We start from the raw sequence: 19,082 nt of genomic DNA on the forward strand, positions 1-19,082 counted from the left end.
TGAAATGTGCTTTTATTTTGCAAGATTAAGTTGAAGGAGATTTCAGCATTCATAATAGAATGTGATTCATTCATTTTAACATTCTCATTTTATGTGCATGCAGATTAAATTAAATTAGTTTTATAAGAGAAGGTTTCTAGTTCTTGAGATTAACGAACGGGGAGATAGATGGCAACTTTAAGATAGTGAAAAAACAAAACCTTGAACCACCATTTTTCAAGTTCAAAAGGAAACATTCTTAGTACATTACTATGGACATTGTAAACATTCGATAAACATCAGCAGCATGACCTTAACAAGGCCAAGTTGTTTTCATTGCTTTTTCCTTTCAGGGACAACACTTTTCACAAATTGTTTTAGCTCATCTTTCTAAAATCACTTTAAATTAATTATTATTCCTGTTTCATCTATAAGGTACAGTATTGTTGGAACTCCAAGTTAAGATTTCTGAAATTCAGAGCAATGTGCTTTTCGATAAAATACACCATGACTAATATTTTCAGAAGCATGAATGATGGTTTATAAAGAAGTTAGGGGATGGGGCCGGCCCGGTGGCCCAGCAGTGAAGTGCGCATGCTCTGTTTCTGTGGCCCAGGGTTCGCAGGTTCGGATCCCAGGTGCGCACCGCCGCACCGCTTGTCAAGTCATGCTGTGGCGGCGTCCCATATAAAGTAGAGGAAGATGGGTACGAATGTTAGCCCTGCGCCAGTCTTCCTCAGCAAAAATAGGAGGATTGGCAATGGATGTTAGCTCAGGGCTGGTCTTCCTCACACACACAAAAAGAAGTTAGGGGAAAAAAACAACATAAAATAACCAAAAAAACATTGCTGATCAGCTAGCCCAATATCCACATTGTTTTTCATTAAACAGGCTGAGGACCAGAGGGATTAAATGTCATTAGTTACAAGTACCAGCAGACAGTATCAGGATGAGAATCCAGGACTCCTGACTTTCAACCCAGTGTTATCTCAACTACACCAAGCCGTAGACTTACAAATATGCGGAGTAAAATTTTCTCATAACTATGTGAAGAAAAGATAGGTTTAAATATAATAAACATAACAGTCAATTCAGTTGATGAAAATTCCTAAGTCCCACTTAATTCTCCCCCTCTCCTCAGCATTCTCATTTTCATCTACGCATCACTGAACTCAGCAGTGCCATACCTGGTGTGGGGAGGAGTACCTCTTTTCATACGTCAACCGATTCCCTTCGATAGAGAAGCGAAACCCTTTCCTCCGGATGCTGTCTTCAGATTCAGATTTGTGGAATTCATCCTCATCTTTCTCTTCTCCACCAGACTGCTCTTTCTGTTTTCTTTTCTTTCGCCGATTTCTTCTTTCCTTAGCACTCTTGGAACTCAACTTGGAGACTTCGGATGAGCTGTCTGAGAGCCCACCTGCTGCACTGGGTTCTCTGGAATGCTCGGAGGTGGTTACAGCTGCTGCCTGCTACATTGAGGAGAAATGGTTTTAGCGTGGCACTAGGGAAGACTTTATCTTTTTAAAAAATGGCTCAAGTATTTGCGTGGCATTTTAAAAAATCCATTTGGCTGTCTCAAGCTGACCTTACATAGAAGAAGTTCTGCAAGTATAAGAGGGAATTTTTTTTCCTTCCACCTATTGAAGGCTTTCAGAGTTAATTTGGTTTTCTCTGTGCTAACATTTACTATGTTTGTATTATGCTTTACAGACCACAATTTCAAAAGGATCAATCAGGCATCAACAAGAACATAAATTCATATTACTTTTTGGAATTTGATTTACCCTAAAATTGGTATTTAATTATCGCTGTCTTCTTTTCTCTGAGAAAGAAACTGGAGCGTGCGAGAAGAGCTGATGAGTTACTTGAGGTCATAGCAAAAGGCAGGAGGAATGAGACAAAGAGCCAAGGTCCTCTCTCCAGTTATTCAAACTGGGCTGTCCAATAGCCTTAAAATATTATCAATCAAATTTACAAAGGTGATAAAATCCCTTCCTCACCCCTTCTCAATACTCTATGGAGAAGACTGGAGAAGAAAGGGCCAGTAGTTTCTGCTAGGCAAGACAAGATGTTCAGCTCTCCAAATACCATCCCCACCTTCTTCCATTCAGCACTGGTTCTTGCTGGCCACGTGGGCATGGAATGAAAACAATGCTTTTTGATCACAGCTGGTACTGGTACTAAGTTGGCACTTTTGATGTTTTCCAGAGTACCCTCAATACAGGGACTCTTGCAAATAAGTTAATATTCCCAAAACAACTTTCTTTTATAGTAAAGACAGTGAGTTTGTATGCTACACAGAAAGAGTAAGGAAAGATGGAAGTGATAGGAGAGGTATTTTATTGTACTATGAGTACCGACACCTCTGTATAAGAACAAAATCCTTAGGTTACCTGATCTCCATAAGATTGGTGACTTTCATATGCCTATTGGATACTGCTGTATCAGAGAATATTATATTATTTGATGACTTTCTTATTTATGTAAGAAAGACAATTAAGCAACCACATTACAAGCCAACATATTTTTGATAAAAGAAAGAAATAGACTATCTTCTAAGAACCCGATGAACAGCTTTTTATATACTAATCAATAAATTTTTTCCTAAGAAAAGACGATTTCTTAGGATTTTCTCCTAATACCAGTATACTCATTCAATAAAAGTTTCTTACTTGAGAAGACCCAAAAATCACATTTTATCTTTTATTCTAAAAATCTTAAGATGATTAAAATAACATGAGAGAATTCTATTGTGGTCAATATTGTAAACATCTTAGCATAATTAAACTAAATGATCTATAGATGATCAAAATGTAGGAATCTTTACTAATCCCCCATACTATCAGCTTCTAAGTACAGTCAAACAATTATCTGTCTCTCACTTTCTCTCCAGCATTTTTATAACAACCAAAACAATAAAAAAGGATCATACCATGAGACAGAAAATATTTGATTTGGTGAATTTACCTGAGCTGCCTCCTGTTGCTTTTTAAGCTGTTCAAGCATCTGCTGAAATTCAGCCTCTTTTTGTTCTGCCTCTTCCAAGGTGGCCTGATTCTGTTCCTCATAGGCCATGGCCACCACAGCCAGGATCAAATTTATCAGATAGAATGAGCCCAAGAAAATGACTAGCACAAAAAATATCATGTATGTTTTTCCAGCAGCTCGTAATGTCTGGAAACAAGAACATCAGAATTATTTTTTAAATATTATTTCACTAACTGGTATCTTCAACTCTTACCTTACCAGTGTGTCTATAGGACTCTGATATAAATAATAATTATGATGGTCATACCTCTTCCTACCTCTTTGACTGTGTATTTCTTTAACCTCATCTTCTTCCTTCTCCCCTAACTCATGCATTCACATTCTGATCTCTAGGAGGGAAATCTTGGATTCATCAAGAATAAAATAAGAGTCAGATAAAATACCATGGAGACTTCCATCAAAGAGCTGAGTCTTTGACAAAAGTCAAGGAAGAGACCAAAGTTATCTTTCTACATCTATTTCTTCATTTTCATCACTTGCCACCTGAGTAATAATACTTGAGGGGGTAGATGGGGCTGAGAGGAAGATGTGCATTCTGCTTGGGAGAATCTGGGCTGGGTAGGGTGGGAAATACGTTTTGAGCCCAGGGGAAATAAGAGAGAATTGCTATCCCCGGCATCACTATGCTTAATATGTGTTATAATCAACAGGATAAAGGAACTCATATCTCCTGATTTCAAGTTCTGCTCTTTCCACCATATTTTGCTGTGGTTTGAATTTTATAACTAAGTTGGTTTTCTTATATACTTCTACTTAAAGGCAGTATGTGTCTCTTCAGGTTCTCACCAGTTGGTAAAGATTTTCCCAGAAGTCCTGAGTCATCAGTCGGAACAGGGACAAAAAAGCCCAACTGAAAGTATCAAAGCTTGTGTAGCCATAATTGGGATTTCTACCAGCTTTCACACACATGTATCCTTCTGGACATTGGCTGTAAATGGGGCAAAAGAAAGCATTACAAGAAGTTCTATTGTGTTTTTATTCCGGTAGCATGCTATACTTATAACATTGAAGTAGCCAGGAAGATTTGCTACTTCAAGGGATAGAAGTATGATAAGTAACCAATAAATTTCCCATTTTTTGACTTCACATAATTTTACTAGTCACTTGATGTCATCATTAAAATATTGAACAGCATTTCTAACAATATTTTACAAAACTATTTTTGTTGATAATTAGCATTTTAACATATCTCTAGTTCACTTTCTTTACTATGGAGCCTCCAGAGTTGACTTGTAGCTCACATATATTCATCTAAAGGGAAACAGGATTAGAGCTAAAGGATTACTTCTTGTTTTATGACACACAAAATCTTGCCTAGTATTTAAATAATCCCTCACCATATAAGTAACCGTAATTATAGCAAATTAGTATGAATAAAGTTAGTTGGCTGTTATCTGTCAGTTTCTACAAAAAAAGAGAAAAATATCTGTGTGTGTATACACACACACACACACACACAAACACACCCAAATTATTGGCTTACCCTGCATCAGAGCTATTTCCACATAGTAGTGCATCTAAAAAACCCTCCAGAAAATAATGATATCCTGTTTAGAAAAAAGAAAGTCATATGATGAACATTTGCATTACATTGCAAAATGAGAACAGGAAGATCAGGCCCTATGGTTAGGGTTCACTGAGTAATGTTAAATGCATTATATAATTCATTCAACACAGGTATTTGCCCCTTCTCCCTCCAAATACTAGATACTATATTAAGGGGAGTGGATACTTAATAGTACAAAGAATTTGTTCTTTATGAATGTAAAATTCGTGATAATTATAGGTACTAACATAATGCTTTAAAAGGTATCAGTGTTTTTCCACTACTCTCATGAAAAATAAAAATTCCGTTGTGTAAAAACAGATAAAAATGACAGGGATTTCTTGTTTCTCAAAAAACTACATATTTCAGAATAAAGGGATTTTATCTTTTCTGGTCTTCTATATTTTTTAACACTACTTATAAATGTTTAATAATTAATTATAATTTATATTCTACAAGCTTCCAGAATATATCATAGGTAGCTTATAATAAAAGTTGTATAAGTCATGTCAACTACTAAAACAAATGAAATAAAAAATAATCTTAAATATTAAAGCTAAAATAATTACTACAGATGAAGATTACATTATCTCAAAGCTTTCTGTTTCTGGCAATTTCCTTAGATTCTTTCAATGTGCAGTGGAAGTGTCACTTTTTCTGTGAGTTGTCCCTTGATATTCTCTACTTCCTTCTCACTAAAGATTGGCAAAATTAAGAATTCTTCTTACTGTGCTACCAGTAACATGTATATGCTTCCATTATTATCACATTCATTGTCCTATATTATAATTATTTGTTTACAAATATTGTTCCTTCTTGAAAGCCTCATCACTAATTATTTCATGTTACTAGTATTTGAGACCTAGTAGCCTTTCAATAAAGTTTATTTAATAAGTAAAAGGATGACAAAAGGAAACACATGGAATTAAATAATCATTTTTGTAAGAAGATTTTTTAAGAAGAAAAATTTTGGATTTTGTAAGAATAAATATTTTCTAGATGCTAAATTTTCAAAGAAATTTATTCTATGCATAGGTCTGATGGGAATACAAAAACACATAATGGGAAACATCATTTTTATTTCTAATGTCTTTACTTCTTTGAACATAGACAGGAAAATTAAGATAGAATTTCTTAACTTTTAATTAAAAGTAAACAAAGTGAAAGGAGTATGATAGTTTCTGGTTGGATTTTTGATATCAGGTATTTATAAGTGAAGTTTTGTCCATTAAATTCAATGGTGTATAAGCTTAACCTAAAGAAAATATAATTTTTTGTCATAGTGTTTATCTTTAATTTTAATAAATTTAATTTTCTGTTACTTTCAAAGACATTTTATTTATATTTCTATTGGTTTAAAATAATCTTTTTCAACAAATGGAATATTATTAGGGAAAATGATAAGAAACAAATTTTTAGAGCTGAAAATGACCTCAGATATTTTTTATTTCTTTTACTTTGAATATAAGAAAAATAGAGTCTAATAAATTTTCACTAGAGAGAATAAACCCTAAGTGGCATCCTCATAGTCAGTTCCTTGATCTTAGATTTAAAAAAACAAACAGATTTCAGGGAGTTAGTGACAGCAGTGGACTTACTGGCATCATATAAAGTGAATAAGGGACATTTCATATATTGCTCTAACGTGTTTTTCCTAATCAAGGCATTTTTCTTAATGTAGAGATTTACAACTGTTTGCAAATTATTTGTTGTCATATCCCTAATATCATGGAAGAGTTAATCTGTATCAACCAAGGTATTTTCCACATCTGCAACTATAAAAAGACACTGATTTTTTTATCATGCTATTATTACTTTAAGAATAGTCAAACCACCAGTAACCTTTTATGACTAACGCTACTTGTTTCACACAACCAGTTATGAAGGTTTTCTTTCTTCTCTGATTTTTTCCTGAGGATTACTCATCACCTTAAAATAATAAAGATATAGCTACATTTAGGCATGTCTAGAGTCTAAGTTTTATATATTTAATATTTTTCTTTAAAAAGGACATTCACTTTCCCATGAATCATGTTCTAACTCTCTTTGCTTTTGAAATATTGTTACTGGCAGATACTAATATTAAATAAAAGAGAGAAAATTTTACTTACTTTCATTGTCACTTTAAAAAGGGAAAGGCTATTAGGCCAGTTATTTTTCGATCCTTCTAGAGTAGACTATTTAAACATTTGACTATTTTGTCTAAACTCTTGAAATAAAAGTAAACTGATTCCCATAACTTCACCAATTGTCTGACATTTTTTATTACTCTCTCCTAAAGCTTGATTGACTCTAATTTCCTTCTCTTTGATGTAATACCACTTTGAATTCTTATCCTACAAATATAAGAATAATGTTTATCTTTAGGTCTCACTTGATTTCCATAAAATGACAATAAAAATAACCTACTAAACTATAAGCACCCTCAAGCTTTGTGTCATCACCATTATTTTCCCAGCGTCCTCTACAGTTTCTGGTACACAAAAGGCACTCTGTAATCAGTGTTTAATGAGTTACATTTGCATAGTAATTTAGAGTTTACAAAGGGTTTTCGAATATTTATGTCATTTGATTGTCTCAATCACCACGAGAAGAATGTACATCAACTGAAGAACCTAGGAAAATTTTTCTAGCTGAATTCTTCAGCCTTACATATGATGATACAACAGAAAATGGCATTTAGGAGTTAAAATTAGAACAGTTATCAATAAAATAATTAAATGTACATGCAAGCCATTGACAAGGTGATTAAGAGATCACAACTTGTTAAGAGATCAGTTAAAAAATTTTTTCCATGCCTAGATGGAAGGCAGAACAACAGTGAAAAAATAAATCTATGTAACAGTAATTCTTACTTGAATCTTGAATATATGATTTCCAGTCAAACTCAATGAGAGTTTCATTTACAAGTGTGCCGTTGTAATTCACAGTTATATTCCTCTCTATACTATGTTCTTCCAGGGAGGCATTGGTGGGCGGCCACTGCACACATTTGTTCCGCAGGTTGCCCATGAAGAGTTGCAGCCCAATCAGCGCAAACACGCTCAGACAGAACACAGTCAGGATCATGACGTCAGAGAGCTTCTTCACCGACTGGATCAGGGCCCCCACGATAGTCTTCAGGCCTGAAAGAAAGAAGGTTATTACTACGAAGACTTAGAATGTCTGAAATACCAAAAGCCTCACACAATTTTCTTGAAAACATAGATATCATGCATAAGTCCAAAAATGATTGCAATGCTGGTAGAAAAGCAACACTTCATGGACGGCTGTAGTGCTTATGGAGATGAACTCCAGAAACGAGATAATCCAAACAACGAAATGAAGATCCATATTTCACTATGTGGAGGGAAAATAATGAGCAGTTTATGGTCTTCACGAAGCCTATTAAGGAAAGAGTCTTGCATTTCTCCTTTTTGCTAATGAAACTTGCCCCATACTTTCATTAGGGTCAGTTGTCAATTTTATAACAAATTGCCTCAATAAATATTTTTAAGTTCCTATTTATAAGTAGGAAAGGTTTTATTATAAAACTGGAGTTGGTTTGGAGTATAATTGCACTTTAAGATAAATAAATCCTCCATGCAGACTCATGCTATTCTTTGCTATCTTATTCCCTTGTCTTTTTAAGCAATGTTAAGATTTACATCGTATATACAGTCGTTAATGCCTATAATGAACAAGAAATTACAGATTGGTACATTCAATAGAAAACAAATCCTTGGTACAACTGACATGGAGGAAAAAAATGATATCTCTAAGTGCAAATCATACAAACGCATATTACAGTGTCTCATGCAAGGAATTGTTAAACCCCAAAGCTGATGAAAATTGTAAAAACATAAAAACTTATGTTCAAATAATAAGAATCATTTTCCGTGAAACACTCGATTTTGATTATTATGATTTTGATTATTATGATTCCCAATTTTCTGTAGTGCTGAACGTCAAGCAAAGACGTTGTTGCTGAAAAAACAGAATGGATCAGCCCAGGTGTTTAACCTCGCTCTCACCTGGAATGACTGAGATTGTTTTCAGTGCTCGGAGAACTCTGAATGTTCTCAACGCTGAGACATTGCCCAGGTCCACAAACTCTGTCACGTATCTGTGATAGGGAGTTCACACACAAACACAATAACAGGATACAAAGAAAGAGCTGTAGGTGCAAGGAGCCTTATGTGTTACACTAATTACTTCTTACCTGGAATTACAGAAATAGTTTGCAAAGCTCTCAAGACTCTGAAAGTGCGAAGAGCTGAAAAATTGCCTAGGCTTACAAATTCTGTTACATACCTGTAGAATTAAATCAGAGTTATTCAAGATTTAAGCAAGATTTATATTATTTGCTTGGGTCTTTTATAAAGACCTCCTTAGCGATTTTAAATGGTAATGTTGTAATTAGCAATTTAGAAATTAGAGGCTATCACTATGGTTTTCTTTACTCACATAATTTAAGGCCATTAACTAGATATGAAATTCATAAAGTATACAATCTTGTTGCCATTTTGGAAAGCAATACAATCAACATCTCCAGAGTAACTTAGGAGAACTAAGTAAAAAGAAACTAAATCTTGGCTGTAGTTTCAGGGTTTCAGTTAGAAAAAAAAATGCATGAAATCATCCAAGAGAAATCTGGGCATGAAAAGGCAGATTGCCTTGCTGACTATCTGTACATGAAAAGGTTTTCCTAGTATACTCTGAAGTGAAAGTTAGGCAAATTAAGAACAATATTTTATGGTGGCCCAATGGTGCCCTTGCCATTACTGCTATTTTATTTTCAAAAAACAGTAGTCCCAATACGCCTTCTTTTGAACTACGGCCAGAAGGAATGGTGAAGAACTGGCTCATCCTGACTAGACATGGAATTAAGATGAGACAAGCCGCATTGCGAACGCTGAGTATGTCAGCTCCACTTCTCTTCACCTCATTACACCCGTAAGAGGCCAAGAAAGTCAGCCCCTGAAGGAAGGATGAGGGCAGGTGGTGTTGGTCCACCTTCCTCCACAATCTAATTTTGCCTGCTCCTGAATGGGCTTCTATTACTTTTCCGAGTCTCTCCTTCCTTGGGGGAGTTTTACCACTAGGAAGAAAAAAAGGACAGGGATGCAGAAATTGCACATACTACTGAGAGTGTCTGGATGGAAGATAAGGATAAGAAGGTTTATGTTGAGGGTAAAGAAAGAGATGAAGAAAGTCATAAAGCGAAACAAGAGAAGAAGGAAGAAAAGGAATCAGGTGAGAAATAGGAAAAGACAGAGTGAGTTCATCTGTTTATAAGTTTTAAAAATTAATTTGCAGATGAAATAATTTAAATACATAATATATTAAATACTTTCTTTGTTTCTATTAGTTTTATTTGTCAGAATTTTTTGATGCTAGTAGAGGCTTATTTTCTATTATTCTACTAAAGAAGGTAGGGAGAGTGTACAACATGGATAAGGTCAATGAAAATTTGTTGGGCCAGCGGAATTGTTTATGGCTATAATATTTAAAAGCCGTTTTCACAGCTACATTATGAATACACTTGTGCTTTCATATTAGCATGTCTGTATGTGTGTTGAAAAAGCAGCATGTATGAAATTTGCTGACAGATGTTTGTTACATGTGACAGTTATAATTTCAATTACTGCAAAGCCTTTATGCCAAAGTGAAATGCCACTTTGACCTCTGTTGTGCTAAATTAAAATCCGGAGCTTAAATGTATAAACCAAACCAAAATATTCTACAGTTACAGCAAGCTTACTCTTTAAAAGCATAAGCATTCAAAGAAAGCCAAACCATATTCTCTTTTGAAGTTTCAAAAAAGGCACTTACGCAAATGTAATGACAGTAAAGTCGAGCCAGTTCCATGGGTCTCGAAGGAAAGTAAAATCTTCTAAACAGAAGCCCCTTGCAATAATTTTTATAAGTGATTCAAAAGTATATATTCCTGTGAAGGTATACCTGGAGACAAGCATCCAAAAAGAATGGATAAAGTAATACTTTTCTTTCATAGCATATCAATTTCTTATCACTCTATCAGTGGAATAGATGAATATTAAAAAAGGAATCTAAGCAGGTTAATGTAATTTTTCATGGAAATAAAACATAGCTCTAAATTTAAATTCAACTCCCTAACACATGAAGAATTGTTTTTAAAGTGTCCTAAGAGCAGAGTAAGAAATAGATGCTGTATAAAGTCTATGTAGCTACTGTTTGAAATGACTTGGTATTGACATAAATGAATAGAGCCTCTTGAGAATTATCCAGTACATTCACATGATGGAGCAGCCAATCGATAATATTGCAGAAGCATAAAATGATTTTCCTTTAGAAAGTAAAAAAACTCAATTTTTATCATATTTTATGAATGAGAGAACATTGACAAACTAGCAAGTCTTACGTTTTTCCGTTTCTACAAGATAAGATAGGTTAATTTACTTGGAAAAACGACTTCGTTAACATCAAAGTGGATAATTCTAGGGTCATAAGAGCTGAAAATTTAACTGAGAATAAAATATTGGGCTAATTCAGAAACTCGGATGTTTCCAAAGTTTAAAGCTTCTACACAGTTTAAATGAGTAGAAATTTAGATGTTTCTAAGTAGAAACTTAAATGTTTCCAAAGTTTTGATCTCCTACTCAGAAATTGGAGGAAAAAAATCACAGAAATTAGGGTGATGGAAGACCTGTGGGCCTTGCATGTTAACTTCAATACTTTAGGGATTCTTTGTATATAAATTTTGTTATTTCCTTCAGAATCTTTATCCCTTTTCTGATTGCCTGCAATCTGGAAGTGTCCAAGAAGGGAAGAGGCTCTTGGGAATACGCCCCTGGTGGTTGTTTTAAGGGTCAGTAGCCATAAAGCAATAGTAGTTACAACACGGGCAGTGTGATCAGCCCCAGCAGCAGTTATCACAAATCTGGCCTCTCTGCACTCAAAGGTATCCTGGAACAGAGCCCATCAATGTAGTTAGTATCACTCCCGGTTCCTGAAAACGCTACCTGAACTTTCACTTCAGTTAGTTTAGCCCTCGATCTACTGAATTCTCAAGTTCGAAAACCCCAAATTTGGGGATTTTTTTCATCAGATTTTTTGGTGACCACACTTGAAACTGATATAGACCTGTCACTAAGTGGACATGCCTGATTGAAGTGGGAACTTTGTAAGGCTCAACATTGTTTTCTTATGGCATGTATAACCTGCCCTTTTAAATTCCTTTTTAAATTCTTTTCACTGAATTCATCTGGAATTTAACTGGAACCAAGGTCTACCATATTGGCTCTTTTCTGCAATTGCTTTCATCACATTTGCTTTGGCCACCGTAGATCCTAAATGAAAAGTGGTGAGTGCCCAAGAATGATGGGCTTCTGAGAACCCTTAAGTACAGGTCAAGGAGAGAGATTAGATCCAACACCAACAGCCCTGAGGGCCAATGAATATTGTCTTCCTGCTTTGTAATTGTGTCTAGAAATGGCTTTAATAAAAATGCTCTTCAGTTTTATTTAGAAGGTACATTAAGAAATAGTTTCACAATCTTAAATACATATATAGATATAGATATAGATATATGTCTATACATCTATATATTTATATCTACACACACGCACACATATATATATATACTCACATAGTGTAGGTGGTTTAAAATATAAGTTGAACTTACTCTACATTCTTTGTCCAGTCAGGAGGGTTACTCATTGTCATAAACACACAATTCGTCAAAATAGTGCACATAATTAGCATGCTGAATAATGTAGGTTATTGTTAAGGAACACACAAAAGAAAATCTAAATCCATGTATTATATTATATAAAGCTAAACTGAAAAGCTCAAAGTGCAGTTTAGCCAAACCTCAGTGACAAGACACTGTGGGCAAGTCATCTAATCTCTTTAAATTTCAGTTTTGTCATCTGTAAAGCATGAGTAACAATATCACCCTCACGGAGCAGTTGTATAGATTAAATGAGATAATGTATAAGAAAGTTTTATATATGTATAAAGTGTTGCTTTTGCTACTATTATTACACCAATATATTTATCTCCCAGAGAACTCTGAGGGGAAAACCGTGTGCAATCTGGAGTTGTACTGTTTTTGAGCAAAGAGCATTGACTTGAACTAATTCAGGTTATTAAAAGAGTAAATTGTTAAGGAAGGCACATATCTTTGATATTGTAATTTCTTAAATACATGTTACATAATATAGTTCAATATATATAAAAAAATTTACGTAGTCAAAGTATGATATGCTGCTAAGTATCTGGTTGCTCTATTTTGACTGAGTTTGTACAAGTGCAGCAGCATTGGATAAGATTAAAAGTGAATATTCTTGAAGGCCAGGACTTAACATGACGTGAATGTAACTAAAATTCAACATAAAAGTGATCTTGGGCAAGTCACTCAGCCTCTCTGTGCCACTGAATCTTCTTATGCCTCCACTGAGTTCTGTACAATGGAGCTAATCAAGTATAGACCTCATCAATTTGAGGTGCAGATTAAATGATTTAATCTGAGTGAAGTACTTGGAACAGGCCTATACAGTGGTAGATGTGATCTAAGTGTTAGCTAAAACAAACAACTAAGACATAACAGAATTATGGAGCTGAAAGGGACCTTGAAATACAACTAGTTTAATCACTGTATTTTAGAAATCATAGAATAAGGTCTAAACTCTAGAGAAATTAGATAACTTGGCCAAGGACTAGAACACAGGTTTCCTGCCTTCACATCCAATATTCTTTCCACTACATTTTACTGCCAAAACAAAAATTTTCCATAAGTGAAAAAGAAAGTTTTCATCAATGGCCACATGATGGCACTAGGAACACAAACTAGGATAAGGAAACCTCCACAAATGTAAAAACTCTGAACATATAATTTTTATGTTTCAAATCTTTAATTTTAATAAGAGCATATTTATCCCATAGCATATTTATACTATACTATATATACATATATAAGGAATCTCTCACTATCAGTTTAAAAATAGAATGACCTTTTAAGTTTTAGAATCTTTTTTTTTAAATCAAGCAATATGAGTTTATGATAATTACAGCCTTATTTCTATATTATTGCCAAAGCTATCAAATGAGACATAATCAGAAATGAAGTTTTTTGCCAATGAAAATGAACAGATGAATTTAGTTGCAGAGTCCTTTTTTAACACCAATGGGAATCACAAAGCCAAATCCCTAAAGCCCATTTGGAAACATAATCTCAGCTTCTTTCATTAACTTCCAGAGTCTTTACTAAGCAATCAGTTTTGCATGGCAGCGTCATAATTCAATGACTTAAATTTGAAATTCAGCCAATATTTCAGTACTTCCTTCACAGATATCATTAGGAAAGTTCAAGAGTTAGCTATGTCTTGGCCAAAGCCCCCTGACATTCGCCCATGGAAAATATGCTTAAAGGTTTATTCTAAAATAGTAAAATGCTTCATAATATAGATATGACTAAAGTTGGCTCTAGAAGTAGATTTCTTTATTATATCATTATTCACTGCAAATTCTAGATAATCACAAACTTTGTACAAAGACGGTAAAGATAAATATGTCTATCTTACACTAGATTTGTAGGACTCAATACATGTAAGTTTTTTCAGAAAGATACATATATAAAATGTTAAAGACTTTGATATATAATATATATTTGAAAGATATATATATATAATTTTAAAGACTTTGTAAGTTTCGGTGACATCTATGTGACTAATAAACTTTAAAAATAGGGTTTATATGACAAAAGAAACAAAATGAGTGATAAAAGCCATAGAATATGGACATTTCCCAACTTAATTTTATATTTAGCTACAAAGCACTTATAGATTATGTATAAATGGTTAATAGTGATCACTTCAAAAGGATATGAATGTACCAAAATCTTAATAGCTATCTTCCTAAGAGGATTGAAGGGAGTTAAAATGTACAGGGCAGAGGTGGCACTGAACCGGAAGATGGCCTTCCCTTTATTCAATACTATAAAAGTCTGTAAGATAGGAACACAACACAGAAGTATAAAAGTATAAACCATTTAAACTCTATTGCCTACTTTGTGTTATTTTTCATAATGAATTATTCCAATGTCGCAACTTTGGATATGCACCATGAAGACAAACTGTCACTGGATCTCTTCTACACTGGACAGGACATCCACTGGTATCACTTACCTTTTACCTGATACTTACCTGCAATTTTATTGTACATAAGACATTTGGCCAAGAGAATTTACTTATTTTCTAAATATTTTAAATGTCTGAATTAAATGAAAGTCTTAAATGGGTGCATATTTCACTTTGTTCTAAAAGTCTTAAGACACTATATTCCTTCTACAGCAATTTCAGCTTTCCCAATTCAAATATCTTGAGAATTAATCCTGTAGAATGCAAAATCATTCAACAGAACTAATCCCCTTTTTTTGGAATAACTATTCTTTGACCATTTATGCTTATAGAATAAACATTATCACTTTATTTGTAATAGGAAATAAAAACAGACACCATCAAACCCACTCTTGGGTTAGATGGATATAATCCAATAATTGATTTTTGGAAGCCAAGTTCCCTGGAGAGTATCCGTTAACCAGAAGTGCTAAATTCTGTATTGGGATTTCTGAGTTAGCTGACACATTGAATTCTAATCCCAATTGACTGCCTATCTCATGTGGTGCTTTCTTAGCACAGAGGAAAAGCTCAAAGCCCCTGCAGACCCTAGGATCCATGAATGTAAATGGAATTGCATTCCAAAAATTAGATATATTTAAGAGCAATTAGCAGTGTGCAGACAAAAAAATAAAACAACAACATATCATAGCATATGAAGGATTCTGACTTAGTGTTTCTTTTTTTTATTTTATTTTATTTATTTATTTTTCCCCCAAAGCCCCAGTAGATAGTTGTATGTCATAGCTGCACATCCTTCTAGTTGCTGTATGTGGGACGCGGCCTCAGCATGGCCAGAGAAGCAGTGCGTCGGTGCGCACCTGGGATCCAAACCGGGGCTGCCAGCAGCGGAGTGCGCGCACTTAACCGCTAAGCCATGGGGCTGGCCCAAGACTTAGTGTTTCTTAAAACATTTACTTATAATCAGACAGAGCCGCGGGTGTGGAAGCCATTTTCTCTGTGAAGAAGGTTATCTCGGGAAGGAAACTTCAAACCTTTTTAACTGAAATTCATCCATTTTTCAAAAGTTCTGTTTTATCACCTTAGGATGCATATCTGTGTAGATCACATTATAACATAGCAAGCAGTAACTTGACATTTACTTTCTACTATGAATCTTTGATAATGGTTTATTCTCTACATTTAGTCTTCAGGTCATTAACAGATTTCTCATTTTTCCCCCCAAGCTTCTGGGTTTTCTAAATTCAAGTAGAGCAACCACTCCAAAACATTTACTGCGGTGCTGTTTGAAAAGAGCACTTCCTATCCAGTGTGTGTAGAAGTGCCCTAAAGCAGGACTGTGAAAGCGTGGTCTCCTAACTGGTGCTGGTCCACGTTGTGTCTGGACGTGACAAGATACGGAGAGTAAATGTTTAGATACTTGTAAGACAATTTGAAAAACAAAACAAGGGTGTATTTTGTAGGTCATTTTTCATTTCACTTTTCTAGAAATTAATTTTATTGTATTTTATAGAAGAATGGTGACCTCACCTTCACAACAGGAGAGTTTGAGAAGCATTGCTCTAAGTCTCACTTTGACTCTATGTTTTCTCTTTCACCTTTGAATGACTATGAGTGCAGAATACAAAGAAAACTGTTATCACTAGGTCCATTTGTAGGAGGGGAGAGTTTCACCTTGTCTTGCTAGAAGAGCAATCACCTGTGTCTACAACACTTTGCCCCTTTTTTCTCTGATTCATTCAGTGCTCCTGTCCCTAAATGACATTCTGAGATCATCATGAAATGTGAACAGACTTGTGCAATGCAAATGTCTTTACTGTAGGGAGTACACTCATGCAAGGGCACAGCAAGGCCCAACGTGAGCTAATGCAGGGTTGACTATGGTCCACCTTGCAAACTTACTGCATATGCTTCCCTTCTCCAAAATCAAGCTGAGTAAAACTTAATAGAAATGTTGTGGGCTAGGAGTGGGAGAGCCAGTAAAAATATAATGTAGAATATATATTTTAAAAATAAGAATTTCCTCATTTCAAGTAATGAAGCCTAATTTTGAAATGGATACTAGTGATACATAGAGATAACAAGGAAGACGTTATAATCTATCGGGGGCTTACATTATGGGCTTTAGGGAGAGGCGGCTGAAGATGTACTGATTGTAGCTCAGTGGGTAAGGAAAATAATCTGGCTCATCCTGAGGAGATGGGGCCATGTGCAGAAGAGATCACCCGTGACTCTGGCTCCATGGCCACCCTCCAGCCCAAACCATGCACAGAAGTAGCAAAGGAAGAAGAAAGTAGAAAAGATGGAGGAAGGGGTGATAGAGCAAAAGGCAAAGTTGCAGGGCCCAAAAGAAAGGGTGCTGGAGACAAAGGAAAATTCTGCCTTGAGGACTAAAAAGAAAAAGAAGCAAGACTCAGAAACTGAACAGAGAGGGGCCCAAAAAGGCAGTGCAAAGGGCTGGGGCTCAGCAAGGTGAACTGAACGAAAGGTGAACTTCTGCACCCCTGATGCTGATAAGTAATCTAAATCTAAAAGTCCTTTCACATAGAGAAATTAATGCTCTGACATAACAGTAGAAGGCAAATGGACATAATTCTCAATTGTTCGAGCCTTAAATGGAAACTTTTACTGATTTTAGGATATATTCCCTTTATTTATTTATAAAATTCAAAGAATGTGTGGAAAATTATTTTTTAACTTCGTTTTATAAGAAATATGTATACAATATGTAAGTGCTTGCCATTTGAATTTATAATGGAATTAATCAGGTTTTACTGCACGACAATGTTTGGTCTGCTTTAATTTTTCACAAGACAAACAGATGGGCAAGGCATCCTTACTAGAGCTCCTAGGAAGCTGACACTAGGGCCGGCGTTAGGTGATCGCTTCAGAGGATTTCTTCTGTAAGGACTCTGCTCTTCTGGGGTTGAAACATACTCACCAACAAACTTCATAAATGTCTCAATAAACTTTAAATTATTTCTGTGTTTATTTTAAATAGCCTTCCAATAAAGCAGCCTTATAGAACAATCCCATATGTAGAATCTTAAATATGTTACCATTTTTATGTCATTTGGTAAGTTCTGTTTGGAACTTTAAGTTTACTATTTGCACCTGATCTGATGTCTGTTTCCTCATCTTTCTGTATCCATCCTTCTTACAGTTGCATAGCCAGGAAGCCAAACATTTAGTTTATAAGTATTAAGAATTAGTGAAAGGATATTTGCCCCCAAGGACTCTCAGATACACGTTTCCCCAAAAATTGGTATTGATGGCATTGAAGAGAGAAGAGAGTCAGAAGGGAACACTGTTTACTTATAAGTCGAGTAACTCTAGCATTTTCAAACATATAGATACTTGCCTTCCCCATTTCACAGATAAGAAAGGACTCAAAAAAGAAAGAATTAAAAGACTAGCCAAGATGTTACTATACCTTCAATTCTATAAACAAATATGTAGCTTTAAGCAAATCAAGATTTATGAGATTTATGAACTATTCAAATGTGTGCCATTTTTTACTTTTTTCCCCAAATTTTTCATTGTACTAAAATACACATAACATAAAATTTACCATCTTAACCCTTTCTAAGTGTATAGCTTAGTATTGACTTTTTAAGAGAATGTATTGAATGGCTTATTATAGCAAAGTATCTTAAACGTAATTTGTTCAATAAAAATTTTATTAACACAACTCTTTTTTATTGCATTGTCACTTCAATAGAAAAGAAAAAGTTCAAAATTGGTGGTGGAGGAGAAAAGTCTCATACAGTAGCATTTACCTTGAAACAGGATTCTTTTTCTTTACAGCCGAAGGCTGTAGGAAATTCATGAAATCATGTTAATATGTGAATAATTTTGTGCCTTGGGACAAATTTCAAAATATAGCATTTTGACTGCATTAGAAATGAGATTTTATATATGAAATATTACTTTAAAGATACATTTGCAGGAATATAACTGTTCATATATTACATGTTGATCAGGCTTGTCACTTCTCTCTTCATATATAGTTACCAAACTCAAGTAACATTTGTTGAGTCCCTATGTGATAAGCTGTTGTTAATATGTACAAGCATTGCAGAGACCTGGAAAGTGGCATGGACGTAGTTCTAGGTCCAATTGTTAATCAATTGATTTCAATGCAAAAGATGTGTATTAACTGTTTAGCACAATATTTGCAAAGCTCTGGGCTACAGTTCATAGGGAAACCAGAGATATGTAAGTCATGACCCCAGGAAGCTTACAAACTAGTGAACCTTCAACTATCTATACTAATAGAAGAAAATCTAGAATAGTAAGTGAAGGTTTACTTAGACCAGAGCTGTCCAACACAAATGTTGTGTGAACTAAAAATCTGAGCCACATATGTAATTGTAAGTATTCTAATAGCCACTTTTAAAAAAAGT

General features: G+C 34.7%; 1 protein-coding gene across 7 annotated transcripts in view; it reads right to left on the bottom strand.

Moving 5' to 3' along the window:
• The window catches only part of SCN1A (sodium voltage-gated channel alpha subunit 1), an 80,395-nt gene that overhangs the window by 52,320 nt on the left and 8,993 nt on the right, over positions 1-19,082 (bottom strand). For 3 of the 7 annotated variants that reach the window (XM_087434949.1, XM_004428237.3, XM_004428236.3), the window contains exons 2-10: positions 14,425-14,543; positions 12,222-12,311; positions 10,391-10,519; positions 8,590-8,681; positions 7,432-7,701; positions 4,514-4,577; positions 3,817-3,958; positions 2,950-3,156; positions 1,167-1,451 (exon numbers count right to left, since the gene is read on the bottom strand). In XM_087434949.1, the coding sequence (XP_087291075.1) occupies positions 1,167-1,451; positions 2,950-3,156; positions 3,817-3,958; positions 4,514-4,577; positions 7,432-7,701; positions 8,590-8,681; positions 10,391-10,519; positions 12,222-12,311; positions 14,425-14,543 (1,398 nt within the window). Of the gene's footprint in view, positions 1-1,166; positions 1,452-2,949; positions 3,157-3,816; positions 3,959-4,513; positions 4,580-7,431; positions 7,702-8,589; positions 8,682-10,390; positions 10,520-12,221; positions 12,312-14,424; positions 14,544-19,082 lie in introns of all 7 variants that reach the window. The other 4 variants (XM_087434948.1, XM_087434946.1, XM_087434950.1 and 1 more) reach the window with 2 other exon arrangements.

Source organism: Ceratotherium simum, chromosome 9 (assembly GCF_057802395.1).
Source record: "Ceratotherium simum simum isolate JZ-2026a chromosome 9, ASM5780239v1, whole genome shotgun sequence".
NCBI lineage: Eukaryota > Metazoa > Chordata > Mammalia > Perissodactyla > Rhinocerotidae > Ceratotherium > Ceratotherium simum.